Source organism: Sebastes fasciatus, chromosome 10 (genome assembly GCF_043250625.1).
Source record: "Sebastes fasciatus isolate fSebFas1 chromosome 10, fSebFas1.pri, whole genome shotgun sequence".
Taxonomy (NCBI): domain Eukaryota; kingdom Metazoa; phylum Chordata; class Actinopteri; order Perciformes; family Sebastidae; genus Sebastes; species Sebastes fasciatus.
Window position 1 is genome coordinate 21303862 of NC_133804.1, and position 18919 is coordinate 21322780.

Genomic DNA, 18919 nt, shown 5'->3' on the forward strand with positions numbered 1-18919 from the left:
CAGTAAAGAATATAATAATTGCACTAGATCATCGTATCGCCCCCGCAGAGTGAAAGCACATCCTTCAGCCAATCAGTGCCGAGATGAGCCGGTTGGAAGGGCCAATCCCCATGTGGGCTTGTTAGGGACCTGGTGTTGTTTGTTTGTCGAGAAGCGGGTGAGACAGAGATAGAGAGAGGGATGGTTGAGATAATAGCAGGTTAGACTGATAGAGGCGATGAGGAAAACACAGCAATTTGTCGGTGTGTCTGTCTCCTTTCTGAGCCTGAAGAAGGTTATGTGTTTGGACGCGTCATGCTCTGATCAAATGTGGAAAATTGTTCAAAATAATAATGATAATATTTACTTTAAATCAGGAACTATGTCATGAAAGAAACAAATAGATGAGAGGTTTGATACCCAACCCATGTCCACTGCCTTGCTGATGGCTGTCGGGGAGTTATAGGGTTGGGTCTGCTCTACTCTTGAAACGTGGATTTGTGGCCGTGGTGATGTGACCCCTGGAAACAGATCAGACAGGATTAACTACTCAGACTGGAAAAGGTCAAACACGATCTGGGTTCATGTGTCCCACTGGTCCTACAGCTTCTGCTGTTTACACTGTCAGATGCTCGCCTTTCTAGTTTGGAATCACAACAATAGGTCTAATTTGTCCTAATATGGAAAATACTACTTTTTCTCCTCACAATAACTAAAGAGGGTCAAATAAAAATAATTCTATGAATTGCAACAATTCCTAGTTACTCAGTAGTGAAGGTGAATTATATCATATTTTTAATGTTTTAATAACAAGTAAGTGATGATGACTTCATTTTCACCAGTTAACTGACTATGATAATGTGTGTGTTCCTCATTGTTAACGCCGTTTTGATTAATTATTTACATATTGTTACTGTATCTTGACTCTTCCCAATGATAGCTGTCATTAATTAGCTAATAATGACTTATTTGCTATTATCAAAGATAAACACTTTTGAATTCCCGATTATTCAAATACATGGTACGTTTTGAAAGTCATGTAATGTCAAAGTGTGTCAGTAAATATAAGACACACCTTTATAAATAACACTAGTATATATATATCTGTATACCTGTGTAAATAACACAAGTATGTATGTATACTAAGGCTGTCAATTAATTAAAATATTTAATCGTGATTGCTCATAGTTAGTCGTGATTAATCAGAAATTAATCACACATTTTTATCTGTTCAAAATGTACCTTAAAGGGAGATTTATCAAGTATTTAATACTCTTATCAGCATGGGAGTGGGCAAATATGCTTGCTTTATGCAAATGTATGTATATATTTATTTTGGAAATCAATTAACAACACAAAACAATGACAAATATTGTCCCGAAACCCTCACAGGTACTACATTTAGCATAGACAATATGCTCAAACTCTACTTTCACAAACTAAGTTGAAATGTAACAAAACATGATTGAACTGAGCCTTGAACAGTGTTGATAGACCAACATCTGTACTATTCATCTTGAAGAAAAGGATCTGGTGCATTGTTTGTGTTGCCTTTTAGTTTTGACGGAGTGTGCTCATTTAGATAGATACGTCTCTCAGCTGTACCTAACCTGAAGTTACAGTCCTCTGCTACAACGTCTTAAATCAGCCGCCATGTTTGCTTTGTCTCTCTTCTTTGTGCTCTTCTCCTCTCCTCCTCGTCTCTGGTTTTCACCCTGCATTCGTCTTTCCAGTTCATTCTCCTCTTTATTTCCCTCCATCAGCACCTTTCCCTCTGTTCTCTTTGTTTCCCTCACTGACTCTGTTCCTGACTAAGCCTTTTAAACTCCCGTGAGGCCGTGTGAAATTAGCTCCTGGCTGCTGTGAATGTGTGTGTGTGTGTGTGTGTGTGTGTGTGTGGTGTCAGTGGATAGTCCTGGTAATCTTTACCACTAACTTTGATCAGACATAATGCAGGCTGCTGTTTCACTGTTGTCTTTATAAGACAACGGGTGTAACAGTGAAGGAGAACAATATTTGTCCAGAGTGTAGTGCAGAGTGCTTGAAATCCTCTTTCCTTCCCTCAAGCGGCAGCAGTGCTGCCCGTCTAAAAATATCCACATTATTGTCCATCGGTGTGTGTGTGTGTGTGTGTGTGTGTGTGTGTGTGTGTGTGTGTGTGTGTGTGTGTGTGTGTGTGTGTGTGTGTAAGTGTGAGTCACTGTTGGGTCACTATAGGTCAGATCTTGACTTTTGCCCTATGCAGTGTTGTTTCCTTGTACAAGGTGCACCCTAAGGTGATAAATATGCAAATCAGGGAAAGTTTACAGTATTCTTGTTCACATTTTCTTGCTGCAGATTAATGCATAGTTTTGATACATGCTTTACTAAACACACAAAAGCCTTGTTTTTGTTTTTGCCTAGCAGTTCCATTGTGTCTGACATACATGTTACTTAAAGATATAAAATGGGAGTGCAAGTGTAATTTGAAATGCAAGAAGAGTTTGGTGAGTCAAGAAGAATGCACTATGAATATAAAGCATTTGATCTTAAAGCTAGGGTTGGTAATGTTATATTTGTTGAAATTCTCATTACATCCCAACACCAATCAATAAATTGGGTTACCTGCCTGCCTGTGCGTACTCTGCCCGTTCACTCATTGCACGTCACCTGAGTCTTCCACAAGCTGCTAGCTTGACAGCTGTGAGTACTAAAAATGGCCATATTCATAATGATAATTTGGGGGGAGTGGCTTTGAAGGGAGGCCTGAAGAGACGGACTGTCAGTGTTGCTGACTTGGCAACTTTCTCTTGAGATTTTGAGACTTTTGGACTTTAGCAGCTAGTGCTGCTAGATACTTTCATTGGAAAAGAGTGGACAACACTGGGCTGGGTTTTTCGGTTGGACAATTTGTAAAATCTAGCGTAGTGCTAGTTTCTCAACATTCTAACACTGTTATTTTTTGGGGCATGTTTTTAGGTTGGTTGTTATCCTAAATACGTTCAGAGTAAAAATTCGATACTTGAGCAGAAATATGTGGTCTATTTTACTACCATACCAATGAGATGGTCAAAAATGTGAATAAACCTGCCCGAGCTGAAATGATTAGTTGACTAATCAAAAAGAATAAATAATCTGCAATTATTTTGATTAAAGTAGATTTTTAAGCAAAAATGCAAAACATTTAATGTTTCCAGGTTCGCCAATGTGAGGATTTGCTGCTTGTCTTCCACTATAATACATTTTTGATTTTTGGGTGTTGAACAAAAAATTAACAGACATCACCTCGGGCTCTGGGAAATTTAAAAAAAATATATGATTAATTGAGAAAATAATCATCAGATTCATCGGTAAAGAAAATGTTTGTTAGTTCTTTGCAAGACCTGATCTCAGCAGGATTCCATTGACCTGCAATTATATCAGACTTTCTGTTCATTAGGCAAACCATAATCTCAAACACTATACCATTGCTGCCGTTATATATGGACCAGTAAAACGGAGGATGTATTTACTGGTCTGGACTATTATACCTGAGTTCTACTTTTACTGTAAATATAGTTTGGGTGGCCTCCACAACAACCCACATGGGGAAAAAAAACAGTTTTTCCATAACAAAGTAAAAAACCCGACAAATGTTCACATACAGCGAACATAAAAACACTTTGTGAAAAGTTTAGTGTGTGTGTTTGTTTGTTTGGGGGCCTGTTGTGGGTGTTTTGTCTGCATTCATTTGGCTTGCATTTAGATTGACAAAGCCTTAGAGACAGGTATGTATCAGTACAAAGACACACACACACACATTAGCAGACACACAGTAAGATGTGGGAGCTTCTTTCCACAGACTTCCTTTGAACTTTCTACTGGCATTTACTCTGCGAACAGACAGGCAAACAAGAAGAAAGACAGAAAGTGTCAGAGGAGAATGAAGGCAGCGGAGGAAGAGTTTGGGGAAAAAGGGAAACGAGGAGAAGCGGGACTGCTCTGACTGGTTCAGGACAGCTGTAACATGCTGAGGGAGGAGGAAACGTACAGACTCGCTGAGGGGAACTGAGGTGGAGGAAAGAGTGGAGGAGGATTAAACAGAGCAGAGTAATGCACCTGGAGTAAAGAAAGAACATTTATCTCTCCGCCCTCCTGAGCTCTTCCCTTGTTTCCCCGGTGGAGCAGACAGATAAGAGAGCCCATGTATGATTGGCTTAACACTTGGCCCGTTGCCACGGCTGCACTATCGCCGTGGGATACCGACAAGAGTGGAGGGATTCTGTCAGATAGGATGGTATTAAAAAAAGATAGGATAGTTTTGTACAGGAAGTTAAATCATTTGAATTCTGTGTGTGAACTTGTGCTAGAACAAGAACTGCCCAAAATACTCAGCTGTAAGCCCGCTATCACGCTCCCTTTCACACTGCTTTTGCATAATTTTCTTCACTTCTCATACAATTTCACAGTGAGACTCAATAGATCTGTTTAGGGTACTAAGTCTCTTGCAGAGGGGACACACACAGAGAGAAAAAACATGTGAATATATTATGTCTGTTGTGAACTTTTGCCCTCATTTTTGTGTGCTTTACTCATCTGTGTTTTCATTTATCTCCATTCTGGAGCCGTCTCGCAGCTCATCAATGCAAATATATGGATTCAATTACAGCCAATGTGTCTTTTTTTTATCAGCCTAGGTTCCCTATAATTCAACAAATTGAAGATCTAGCCACCAGTTAGAAAGCAGAAAGAGAAAGAGAGATGCTCTCAAGCACTTTCTTTATCCGTGCTTTTCTGATGTTTCTCTCCAAATCTCACTTTCTGTACCGCTTTTATTTTGATGTAGAAAAACAGCAGAAGCAGCTTGGCTATTAACAGTTTATAATTCCTACTCTAAAGATGTATATCGGGCTCAGCATCTGTCAGCTAGAGGAGAGAGAGAGAGAAGGAAACTGAAATGTTCAGAGCAAGCTGTGGAGTGTTTTTGCAGGAGCAGCTCCGGCTTTGTTTTTCACACCAAGGAGAGGTTATGGAAGCATGGCAGCAACAGGAAAGCACCGTGTGAGAGCTTAGACTGTTAGCAGCCAGCAGAGTCTATTCATCATCATCTAGCTTATGGCTGCACACTCACCGGGAGAGCTCACCTCACAGATCAAGGACTCGCAGTGCACAAGTCTGACAGACCTGTAGTCAAGCAGACAAAAAGACAAGAAACAGCTCTTCCTATTATGTGTCTTTGCAACCCGCTTCCTCAGCCAATCACACAGCCAGGGGCAGCAAACAGCAGACCTGTAGCCGTGTCAAGCTAATCTGGTGACATGCTGTCTTATCCATTATTTATTACACTGTGTCTGTCCACCAGCCTTAGATCTAGTTCCAGGTTGACCCCGACACGCCTGCGAGCTGCTGGAAGGCTTACATGGTGTAGAAACGCTGATCTGACAGCCAAAAGCGACTTGGGAACAGTTACAAACATGAGACTTAGCTAGGTGTGTGGAGAAGCAAAATGTTTCAGACTTTCTATTTCTTCCTTGTCAGTTTCCTTCAGCCTTATGCCTTGATCTCATTCCTCTCAGTTCTTTCTCTGTTTATTGGACGTGTGGCTGAGATTTTCTCTTGTTTGGCCTTTTATCCTTGTCACTTACTGACTTTGTCACTTTTTTGCACAGTTAGTCATACAATTTTTTGTCCATTTACTAACTCAACCTTCAAGCTGGTACTGATTTGATTAGAGTACAGACGATAGAAATGAAATCATTATTATCAAGTCATTTATCGGGCAAAAAATTTCAAACATTTGCTGGTTCCAGTTTCTGTAGTTTCTGAAATGTGAGAATATGCTGCTTTTCTCTGTTTTATATTGCTGTAAATGACATAGAAGTGGAATATCTTTGGGTTTTGAACAAATGGTCAAACAAAACATGCAAATTGAAGACATCGCTGGCTGGCAAATTGTGTCACTTTTCACTATTTTCTGACACTCTAAAGACTAAACGATTGATTAATAGAAAAACGAATCAACAGAGTAATCAATAATGAAAATAATTGTTATATGTGGCCCAAAATGTAGCGTTGAAATGAAATATATTTTCATTTCATGTTTTCATGTAACATGTGCATGTATGTGTGTCTGAAAGGGGACTTTCTTGTCTGATAGTCACACTCACTTCATGCAGCGAGTAGCCCAACGTGTTCTCATACAACAGTTCGTATGATATCTTAGGAAAAGTTATTTCTCATTTTTTGTGTGTTTTCCTACGAATGTCCAGCAACACGTGACATGTGTGTCAGTTTCCGCTCGTTACATGCATACAGACTTTTCAAAATAAACTTGCCTCTTCCCAGGAAACAACTTAGTTAGGTTTAGGCAACAAAACTACTTAGTTAGGTTTAGGAAAAGATCGTGGTTTGGGTTAAAATAACATTGGAAGTGGCAAAATTGAATCGACATTTACTTCTGGTTTCACAAGGGACACGAACGGCAGTCTCCTGGATGAATGTCCAGTATCTTTTGACCCACCAATCCACCCCGACCTCCTCCCTACGCGGCGTTTGTCGCTCTTTATACTTTCACGATTACGTGGATTAAATATGCATTTATTTCATGGGATATACACAAATTACAGTGCATTCATTTTCGTAGGAACAGCTACAGCCTGAGTAGGTGTTTGGAGGTGAGAAAGTAAGCACGGTTTGAACTTCTCTCTCAAGCTCCCTCTTTTCATGTCTATGAACAAGTGCACGATGTACAATACTCAGCTTGTTACATCCACTTTAGATAAAAGGGATTTTGTTGTCAAATTAGTCCACAGAAATTCAGTGAGTCACATACAATAGTTTTCAATGCTCCTTTTTGCCATTAAGAGTCCCTTTTCTTCACTGGCTCATTTTATTCTTTGCACCATTTCAAAAGTTTGCTTAAAAATCCCATGACATTTGGATGGAAATATATCTGCGGATGCCCTGACAACCAATCATTCAGTCCAAAGTGTCATTCATCTACAACGACTCTCTTTCATTTGTGCTTCATGTGTGTTTCTCACTCTGTTTCTTCTGTATCAACTGCTTGAAACCCTCTTTTCTCTCACTGGGGAATGTGTAAAGATTGCTGTTTCTCAGAGCTCCATCTTCAGTCTTTCCCTTTTGCTTTGTTTCTTCAAGCTCTAGTTCTCCCCCTGGTTCCCCTTCCCTACTCACTACACTTAACTCCATCTCTGCTTTCTTTCCACCGACTCTTCTTCTCTTTTAATCGATTCATTTTCATGTTCAATATCCTGAAACTGAGAGGAAATAGGAGAAAAAGGAAAGGAAGCCAGTTCGGAGAGAATATTGGAAAGAAGAAAAGAAATCTGATGAGCGTGAAGATGGCAAGATATTCTGAATAACAGGCTGCTCAGTGAAGGTTTTTCCCTCATTAGCGTGAAGAGAAAGGACAGAATGGAGAGGAAGCATATTTTTGATGTTCGGCTTTGAGCCACATTGTTCAGATTCTGGATCAGTAGAGGGATGTTTTCAGCAGTGTGAAAAAGAGGAGTGGAGGAGAGAGGAAGAGAGTTGATGAATGAGGGAGGCTATAAAAATAGAAAGCCAAGGGGAGAAGGGGGGAAGTAAGCAGAAAGAAAAGAAGTCGTTTGTCTCAGTTTAGAGAAGCCGGATTGGCTGTGAATACAAATGCGGTCATTGGTTCGCCAGATCCTTATGTAACGTTACAGTCTGGAAGGAATTCACGACTGTAATATGACAGTGTGTTTTTAGCCTAATTGTGTGAGAGAGAGAGAGAGAGCGGACGAAAAACAAACTGTTAATTTGAGCTACATATCCTGAAATGCAGCTGCAAACTTTTGTGTGTGTGTACAATATGAATGTAAAGCAGTAGCGTTGCTGCTTCATCCTCTCAGCACCATATGTAATATTCAGTGTTACCTGTATGTTCATGTGAATGAGATGCTGCCTGCCAATCTTGAGGCCGTAGACGCACACGAATACTGGATAGACTCCGGTGGAGCACACCACCATCTCTGTTCTTCCTCTTCCTCCCTCTGTCTTCTTAGTCTGTTGTCCTCCTCCTCATCCCTTCTCCTCCTCCACCACTCTGTCTATATGTTTCCTTGTCATCTTCCCACCTCTTCCTTAGTCCTCAATCTCTCTTTTGTTCCTGGACATTCCTTCATCCCCCTTTTCTTTTCTCTTCCCACTTGCTCTCACAATACTAAATCCATGCTTCTCTTCCCTTTGTCTTTCATGTATGTCTCCATCTCTTGCTCAGTCCAAGGCCTGTTTTCACATTCTGGTTACAATGCGAGGAATTATGGATTGCAAGTTTGTGGAATTATAATCACGCGATAGCAAGTAATACCAGCTATAGGGTTAAAACAGCCCGTACGCAGGAAAAGGCGTAAGAATGACACAATAATATGCAAGACATTTGGCTTGCAGTAAGAACGCCTTTCTTGCTTTTGGCGTGTAATTTATATACGCCGTGGTGAATGTACTTGTATGCATAATTACTGCGATGTAAACGCATCCGCGTGAATATGCCACGCTCTGACGTAGAATAAAAAGTTCGAAAGACCGCTGGCGAGTGGGTGGGGAGGTGGATCGGTCTAACAAACTCAGGACTTTTAACCGTGAGACCGGTGTGTATAGACGTTTGTCTCATGTTTTCCGTACTGATGTTATATTGTTGTACGTATTTTACCTAGTTTACGTAGTTATTTTAAGCCCAACCATGATGTTTTTCTTAAACATAACCAAGGCTTATTCAAAGAGCCTGGGACATGCGTCTTGAGGTATGGGGTACAGTGTAACTGGAGCTACGGTGCATTGCTATTGGCTCAATTTCGGCGAGTGCAGACTGCGCATGAGTTGTACCCGAATAATATGACGCGATGATGACGTGTCTCCTCTTTTCACTCTCCTTAAACTAAGTAGTTTTGTTGCATTATCCTAACTGCAGACATTCCTGTAGTTTTATTGCATGGCATGCAAATGACACGCAAAAATGCATCCTCATGACACGCGGAGTGTCCGTGTAATGTCGTGCTATTTATACGCCTTCCCGTGAGACTTGGTTAAAAAGACTACCATCTGTTGGAGGGGATGCCTGCTGCTGACCGTGATCAACCAAACATCTCTGCTTTTGATGTAAATGTATTCAGTTTGACTTTGCCGCCGCAGTAATAGCAACGCTGACGGATTTGTTTTATGCTCATGCTCATTCAGTTAAAGCTCATCCACATGACCTCACATTGCAGCAGGTTTGAGTGCTGGTCATAATGTTAATGGTATGTAATGTTCTCAAAGTCACGTAGCAAACTACTGACCCGTCACAGTCAAGTCTATAAAGCACAAATTATCTTGTTATATTTGACAGTCCCATGTTCTGAGACAGTTTTGTTGGGTTAGGTCAAATAATTAAGGTTGTTCTAAAGTTTGGTGATTCATTTTAGGAACATGACCGGCTTGGTTGACTTCACACAGTGCGCAAGGTTATGTTTCACAGATCAGATACTTCTTTCCCTACTAATGAGGACAAAGTTTCCAGTGAGAACAAGCTCATCAGATGTACTATTTCTCCCTCTGCTTGTGTGTGTGTTGCTTTTTCCGAAACGGGAGCGTGTTTCCACTTCAGTATTGTTGTTGAAGCAAAACTGCCTCCACTGGTCCTAACTCAGCATTCCTCACTCCTGCAGAGGCCCAACAGTGAAGTAATCTGATGCAGCGCGTCTCTAAAATCCACTCTCCGCTCTGTTCTGCTATCTGCTCACCAAGCTCATATATCAGCTTCACATGATGCTGATCAGATCCCAGACTAGTGCTCGGCTATAAGTAGGATGTAGCCTAAGGAGGAGAGCAGAGAATTGGTGGAGAGGAAGGAACGAGAGGAGGAGGAGAGGGGAATGAATTAGAGACTATGGGGGAAAGGATGAGGGAGGGGATTTCGGCAAGGTTCCAGACCCATGAATAAAATGCATAAAGTACACAGTAAATTTTTAAGGCTGTTTAGTTTCCACCGAGAGGCCAGATTTGCATCCTCATCCCCTGATTATGACATCTTCAGTCAGCACTGCAGGCATGGCTTTGCCTATTTTAATGTTAATGCGGGTATTTGTGCCAACTCACAAATATATAAGCACACACACACACACACACACGTTCAGTGAAGGTTACAGTACTTCTGCTGAGAGAAGCTAATCGCGCTGAAGCCATTCCCACTCCGTTTCCCTCTGTGAATCAAATCTGTTCTTTCTCCACCTTTTTTACTGTCACACACTTCCTCAGGGATCTGCTATCAGATGAGATCTCAGGCCCATCACTTTAAACTCGAGAGGGGGAAAAAATGAGCCGACCTGCTGGAGACCTCGGAGACAGAATGACTGTGAAGAGGTCATCGCGGACGTGAATGCCTTTTTGAAAGTGTCCTCAAAGTGAAATGAAAACGCTGACCCACTTTTGACAAAGTGACCTCTTGCTGCAGTGCAAATAATGGGCACATTTACATGCATGCTGCCGTTTGAGTCTTATCGTGATATGCTGTTTTCATTGAACATATAGAGGAAGTTTCAACATCTTTTTCTACAAGGTGATGGAATTATCCAGCTTTCTCTTTTTCTGTGTCGTTTGGCTGTTACTATTTCTGTAGCGACTAAGTTACCTTAACCTGGATAAGTTGTTTATATGCCACAGTAGTTTCTTTCAAAGTACTGCATATCCAGGTTTCTGGGACTGGAATATATAGACTGAAATGAGACAATCTGGCACAAAACGAGTGGAAGTGGGTCGGTATATGTACTGCTAGGCTGATTAGGGAAATAGGAAACAGGTGAGGTTTGGTGTGAGAGATCAGGTGATGGTGATGGTGATGGCGGGAAAGGGGTTCGGAGGGTTAGGAGGAAGTTGCTGGTCCGGACTGACAAGAGAGTTATGCTGCGTTCCATTCAGCTAAAAAATCAGAGGTCGGAGCTGGGAATGATGTCACAGCCGAGTTGACCGCGTTCCAGTACAAGTCGGAAGAGTTAGTGGGGTTTTAATGCAGCCACATTAGCAATTGTTAGCAATGCTGGTTGATAACAACCCATTCCAAAGGGTTTTGCACATACAAACAATGTAGTAACCTGTCCACAGATAGAAGTTGGATAGTACTGTGTGTACGTCTGATTTAATGAGACACAGATAAGACAAAAGTGCTAATAAACAATATATTACTACAACTTTTTTACTGTTAATATGCGGGTCAGCCAACTTGGATGTTGAGGTCGGGGATGGTAAGGTTCGTCCGACGTTCCGAGTTGGAAATCTGACTTCAGGGGTCATTCCATTTGAAATTTGCGACTGGGAGCTGGGAAAGTCCGACTTCCCAGTTCAAATGGAACGCAACATCAGTGTAGTGGCAGGGAAAAACAAAGCAGACAACAGAATAAATATGGAGCTACTGGAGTTGTGACGGAAAGAAACTAGTGTATGCTGATTTGCAGTTTTCACCAAGTTGTTGTTTCCTACTGCATTTCCTCATTGACATGTCCGACCCTTCTCTTGCTCTGGGGAGACCGCCTAAACACTGCAGCCTAGTTTAACTCCATCGCCTGGCTGCTAAACAGCAACGTCTGATGGAGCTACTCACTGCGACATGGAGACGTTCGAACACAGACATGCACTCAATTAACCACAATTAAAACGGTGGCACTGCTCAATATACGGCATCATGTACAGTTTCGTAATAAATGAATCCCATTTTCTTTGACAGCTGTTGTGTTACATTTTAAACAGATTTTAATTAAACCCTATTAAAAAAAAACTTAATTAAACGGTTCAAATTTTTGTTTGCCAACAAGCTCCTGCAGAGTGTAAATGGACACAGTTGAAAGACTTCCCTCACTGTGAAACTCCAGCACCACCTCCAACAAAGACAATATGATAATAACGGCACAGTTTTATCTCCGTCTAATCACTTTAAAGGGTTTCAATGACATTGGGGCAGTGTCGCAGCCAGCTCAACAGCCAGTTAATGCTTTTGAGATGAGCACAATAAAATATTAATGGGGGTCTTGGGTATGGAAAGGTGATTCCTGAGACTTCTATTGAATAATAAGGTCTATAGGAGCAACCGCTGTGAACCTTAAAGATGGGGTAGGCAGTTTATTTTTGGCATTATTGGGCAAAAAAAAAAGAAATCCATAATAACGTTTGAACACAGACATGCACTCATGCATATTGAAATACAAGTGTCTTAGAGAAAACTAGACTTCTTCACCTTCTCTTGGCTCTGTTTACAAATCCAGCCGTTTACGGAAGAATTTGGCCAATCACAGGTCGTTTCAGTGAGAGGGCATTCCTACAAATACAGATGGACGTGCTCGTCCCTTTGGTGAAAGCCTGATGGTCATGGCTAGGAGGTAACACACAAAATTGCGACAACTCTGGTGAGATGGTTAAGGCATTGACCTCGAATAGATAAGGTTATGCATTGACCTTGAATGGCTGAGGTTAGGGATAGGTCGTCGGGCACGTTTTCATAATTTACGGATTTCCTTCTAGACACGATCAAGTCTGATTCAACGGCGTAATATCCTGCAGGAAAAGTTGCTATTCCAGCAACGGCAACAACTGCCTACACTGCAAAGCAACTCTACAAAGGAGGACAGACTTATCAAAAAGAGTCCGACAACATCGGCAAAGCGTTTCAGAGATGGAGAGAAAATGTTCACGGCAGCAGTATAGCACCATGAGCTAGCCTCATGACATAGCTCGGGGCAAGCATCATATTCTCTCAATCGCTCTAATACTTTATCCTTCTGTATGAGCTCACCACTGCGGTGCAGCCTGATGGCTACAGTGATCAGAAGGCCAAACTATTAGCAACATTTCCTCTCCATCTCTGAAATGGTTCGCCATATTGTAGATTGCTAGAGCCTCGAATCACAGTATGTCATCTCAAAGGGCTTTACAGTTTGCAAAGAAAACAGGATGGTAAATTTCATAGAATTGCAGCCATATAACAGCACTGGGATCACAATGATGATCGGTATGATGTTTGAAATGAATGACTAGTACTCGTACAGGTTACTGTATGAAAGGCATGCATATGCCCGTGCTTGTCTGGTGGGAGGGGCTTAGGACAGAGAGGAGAGCTGCAGGATGACGGCTGTATTTAAAAAAAATATTATTTTTTTTTGTTTTCGCCTTTTCCAGAAAACTGTCTATCCTGGGTTACCACTTGAATTACAATATGCTGAAAAGTTATCATCAAACTTTTGCCCAATAATGCCAAAGTGCCTCCCCCAGCTTCAAGTAACACCAGCTAGTAAAAAAAAAAAGGTGCAATCTGAGGCAGCAGCACCTCAGCTGCAGTCCTCTGCTGGACACAGTAAAAGCTGTTATCTGATGATAACAGAGGAAACACTTTTGTCTTTACACACAACATGTTTGTAGCTGCAGGTCGAAATTAACTCAGCAGAAAACAGTAACACGTCGCAAATTGTCCAGATGGAACAGAAATCAACAAGACAACAAGTGTATTTATTCAACAGGATCTGGTTCAGATGAAGCTACACAGACAGAGTCATTCACTGTAAGCTGATTCTAAAGAGGACCTCAGTCGCGCTGTAATGCATCATTGTATCTACAAACAAAGCGTGTTCTTTTGTCTGTCTGTCTACTATTATTAGTCTACTAGTTAGCTTCAGTTAAGTTTTTTTCTCCATCATGATTGACTTTAGATAAAGCCTCATTTAGTTATGTGGGATAACAACATGAATTACCAAAACCCCTTTCAGATACAGTAAGAAAAACCTCCATAAAAAAACCTCTTTAATTAAACCTCTCCGTTTAGCGCAATAAAAAGGCAGTAAATTCACATACGCTTTTTTTTTTCCTCTTGCCTCTACTTATTCACAACTCCCCTGCCTCTCCCTCTTTCTTCCCCTCCTCTCTCTTCATGCTGTGCCTCAACTCTAAGCCTGTACAATTTGCCCGCGATGTGTTTCAAATTACATGCCACATCAAATAAGCCTATCTCATAAGGCTGCGAGCGCGTGTGTGTGTGTGTGTGTGTGTGTGTGTGTGAATGTGTGTGTCCTATTCTACCACCTTCAGAATCAGATTCCTATTAAATTAATCTCTCGAGTTGAGCTCAGTATTCAGAATGAGTAACACAGGGTTGTAATAGATCTGATAGACATAGCATACTGTGCCATTATCACTGACCTTTCTTTCTTTCTCTCCTCTCTCCCTTCTATTCCTCCGCCTCTCTCCCCCTGCAATCATTTAAAGGAAGCGGAGGTAAGTAAATCCATTGTGTTTGTGATTTTGAAACATACTGCGGTACCTTCCCTGGAAGCCACACACACAGTGTAGTGTTTGTCTGGCACTTGCTTTGAGGCATTGTTGCAGAGCTGGAGAGGTGTTGCTGATTTAAATGCACAGCAGGTTGGGTGGCTGGTCAGCCATAGCGTGGTATAGTTCAGCATATTAAAATGTTGTTGTAGAGGTTTGGTAGGTTTCATACTTTTAAGAAAACATGGCCAACAGCATGCGGACACATGCACATTACACCCATAGTGACATTTAAAAATTCATTAATATTCTCCATTCTCCTGGGAAGGTTGAAGGATTTTGGCCACATCGTGTATACAAGACTTCTTTTTCTACACCATGTTTTCTGACTTTGTGTTATCAATTTTTTATTTGCTGTAAGCAGAAATTCAATATAAAGGATGACAATAATCTCAAGAGAAAAAGGCACCCGCACTCTGTATTGATTCTCGCAAAAAGATGATTTATTAAGTACAATTACGACGTTTCATCTGCATCAATTACAGGCTCGATCTGGGATTCATATTTAGTCTATATTATGGAACTTCTTGGTCACATGTTGAATATTACCTGATGAAACGTTGTAAATTTACTCATTAAATCGTCTCTTTAGGAGCATCAATTCAGTATTTTTGCCTTTTCGCATATCTGTTATGTCGGAATGTGAATACATTACCTCGAAGTGTTCCCTGATCAGAACAGTGGCTCTGATATTTAATGACCTTATATACTGTATACCTGGGTAACACTTCATTTTACAAGTCTGCAAATTTCATGGTAATTAGGTGATAATTAGCAAGCAACCTATTTGAAATTCCTTTGGAAATACTGCCAAATTACCCCAATATTTACCTCAAACTTATCGAAAATTACTTTATTATAAACATGATTTAATTAGTATATGCAAAAATAGCATATGATCGTTAAAATAGGGCCCATAGGTTAATTACCATGAAATGCTGTGTTACCTGTACCTTCGTGGCGTTTTTTTCTGCAGCTTCAAACTATTTTCCTTTTTTTCTGTAGCTGACAATGGAGTGTACATATCGTATAGCAATACGGAGAGAATGGGAAGTCATTGTCATTGTACAATAGAAATGTAATGGTTTCACATTTGTCTTAGTTAAGACTTTGCAGAAATGACTTTAGCCACAGTAACATCCTACTTTGCACTTTCACAGCCATTAAGGATAATTTGGTAATAGAGACAGAGCGACATATAGTTAAATAAGAGAAAAAAAGAAGTGAGTATATGAGTGAAGTAAGGACCTAAGGGAGAAGCTAATTAGGTTTCATCTCCTCATTTCAAACTTTTGTATTGGCTCAAATGTTGGCAGTTGGCATTTATAGAACAAGGACTGGATGAGTGGGTCAACTGTCCATTTTCTGCGGACTGTTTCTTATTATTCTCTCTCTCTCTCTCTCTCTCTCTCTCTCTCTCTCTCTCTCTCTCTCTCTCTCTCTCTCTCTCTCTCTCTCTTTCCTTCAATAATAAAGGAGGCAGAGATCCTGCATTCAAACCCAGCAGGTTTCCTGTGCCCCGTTCACATAGTGTCACTGACACAGGCTCACTCCCTGCTGACACACATATGCCTCGCTCTGGGCTCTACTTTAGATGCAGACACCACCACTGTGTGTGTGTGTGTTTGTGTGTGTGTGTGTGTGAATAGCTCACAATGCAGAGAAAACAGACTACGTTCAGTGCAAACATAATTCGGCAACACTTTACTTCATCCCTCTCTATTTATCATTCATAAGCCGTATATAAACATTTCATGAATGGTTTAGAAATGTGGTTATAAGCAGATATATATATATATATATGTGTTTATTATGACAGTATATTAAAACGTAGGAGTGTAATGATCCATCGATCTGGATCAATATATCGATTTAATGATCAACGATGCAATATATTAGGCTTGTTCAAGATGCACCAGGCCTGCAGCAGAATCGATAATCGACGATCGCCACGCAATGAATGCCGGTTAGATTTGTGTCTGACTTGATCCCGACTTGCTCTGACGTCAAGCACACGTGGGTAACGATAACCTCACAAGATCAAGGCGGCCACAATTTTTAGAGCCAGTTGCTCTGCACCAACTGCAAGACCCAGGGCATTATGGGAAATGCCTGGCTGTTGCCTGATCTAAGAGCTGATTGAAAAATAGTCCTAACTTTCTGTGTAATTGTAATATTTAATGCTAGATTGTAGGATATTAGTCTCATGATATGCAATGAAGGTTTCATCTGTTAACAAACATAGGAGGATAGAATCTAATGCCAGATACACACACATTTCCGTATATGTTATATAAATAAATCCCAACGTGGTCTGCAAACTACAAGTAGCCTACAGATCGGATCTAACAGGATATCACCATCTTTGTGACTTCCTGTAAATTCTTCGAAGGCTGCTGGAAACTGTCCGACTTGACCGCAGCTTTTTGTCGCCACCCCCCTGCTGCTGCCAACTGATCTCATCTACTTTCCAGGCGAGGCGCAGTTCATCTCGAACGAGCCTGTTGATTCAAAGTGAATACATTGATGCACATCATCATCTTTAAGATAAGCCCCTATTTTGAAATTCTTAAACATGAGAACTGTAGCACTTTATAGTGAACACCAGGAGGTCTATTTTTTATTATTTTTATTAAAACAAATAATCTCATATCAATCGGAGGCCCCTGAATTGAATCAAATCGAAATTGTATCGTGGCAGTCTTTGTGATATCAGCAAATATCATATTGTTGTCCAAAGAATCAATTTAATATCGTGAGGAAACATGTGATCTACATGTCTAATGGTGATAATCTAAAATGCATTCATAGAAGTTATTGTTGTCAAATATTGTATATTAATAAACAATTACAAATATCCTTACAGCCTTTAAATGCTAAATGTATGGTTGGGGTGCGAACATGCAAGTCAATAGCAAATGGCGTTCATAGTGAAGGTTCAGTCAACGCCATTACACCTTCCTGAGCATCAACCTGTTCACATAACAGAGTGGTCTATTGAAATACACAACTGCTTTTGCTGCTGCTATTCTCACCGGTGGGCTGCTGCTCCACTGCAAGCTGGAAACACACCACTTATACAACTTCTGCCTGCGTCCGTATCAAACCTAGATAGACTTCATAGACTATTAATCAATCCTTTCTTACACCTATATATGTGATATGCATCGCGGCTCTTTTCATAATGGGGTTTTTAATTGCTCCTCTCAATAATAGATGTCTTTACCGTAGCTGGGCTGAATAGAGACGTATTATGCTTAACTAATCCAAACCTCTTCTCAACTGAGCTTAGCTGAGACAAGCCGATTATTTTCTGTTTTAATATTTCCAGTTGAAGAGGCTTTCTCCATGACTGTAGAGTATTCTGAACAATAAGAATAATGTGCGCTTCTTCAAATATGGGAACACTACCTCCTCAAAAATCCTTCCTCTCCTCCTGTCATTGTTTCCTATCAACAACACTTTTGTTCTGAACTGTTTTTCGGAGTCCGTTTTGACCTTGACATTAAATGTTTTTGTCCCAGTGAAACCCATTATTTACTAGAGCGTGTAACGTTCTTTACTCCCCAGTGTCTCCCGCAGGTTTCTCCATATATTTGTGTCCTATTTTTAAACGTCCAAACAAACTCCTACCTCTCAGTGTCTTTTCTTCTCTGCTGCAATCATTCATTTCTACAAAAACACAAATATGAAAGAACAAAAGGAGAGAAGAATGAGGACAGGATTCCTCTGTAGTTTGGTTTAGTATTTGGGCTGTTCTCTCTCTGGTCTGCAAAATAATGATATTCTAGGAATGGAGTTATTTTTTTATAACCCAGTTTTCTTGTGTTCTGTTTCCACTCAGGACGACTACTTCAAAAGCTGGGCTCCCGCCAAGTCTCTGGACCAAGGTGAGTCCTGCTGTTTTTGTGTGTGATCCTAATGTTTATATTAATGTGTATCACACTGAGCATGGATATCAAACCGCAATGCTTTGAGTATTGACCAAATTGTTACTGTAGTTGGCATTGACTGCTTGGTGAGATACTAAGCCTTGTTTTATGTGATCCTGATCTAAATGAGGAAATCAGACGAATTGGCTGTAATGTTAGACTTTGACAGCAATCTAAACAACATGAAACACCAACGCAATGAGAGGTTTGACATATTTTGCTAAATTACAAATTACAGATAAAAACATATGCCTCAAACTAAGGAACTGACAGATTATAGTTTTGATGACAAACTGCAGGTACAGTGTGTCATTTAGTCTCCTCCTGTAATGCACTTGTTCACAATTAAGTCAAGAGGGTCATTCTCTTTAACAAGAAAAAATATTCTACACACAGAAGTTAAAGTAGTCATTACTACAGGACATTTATTTTTTTATTTTTTTACATTTTCTGTTCCTTTCAAGTTAATTGTAGCAGCCTTTAAAAGCATGACTTCTCATTCAGGTAAAGGTTATCCGTTTTTGTTACCTTCATACACTGTAGAGAGGTTTGCAATATGTGGCTCAACAGAAACAAACACGCAGAAAATGATCCTGGATTTTATACATTTACAAGTTCAAAAGATGATAGAAAAGATATCCGCACACTTAGATCTATGCAGTATTCCACTTTATTCTAAGCCTTCGGCCTGTCAGACCTTCATCAGATCATACGTGGTC

The 18919-nt window shown here is 40.5% G+C and overlaps 1 protein-coding gene across 1 annotated transcript in view; it reads left to right on the forward strand.

Annotated features, from left to right (window-relative positions):
- Window positions 1-18919, forward strand: part of spock1 (SPARC (osteonectin), cwcv and kazal like domains proteoglycan 1) — a 116252-nt gene that overhangs the window by 40669 nt on the left and 56664 nt on the right. The window contains exon 3 of the mRNA XM_074648971.1: window positions 18113-18158. Coding sequence (XP_074505072.1) covers window positions 18113-18158 — 46 coding nt within the window. The remainder of the gene's footprint in view (window positions 1-18112; window positions 18159-18919) is intronic.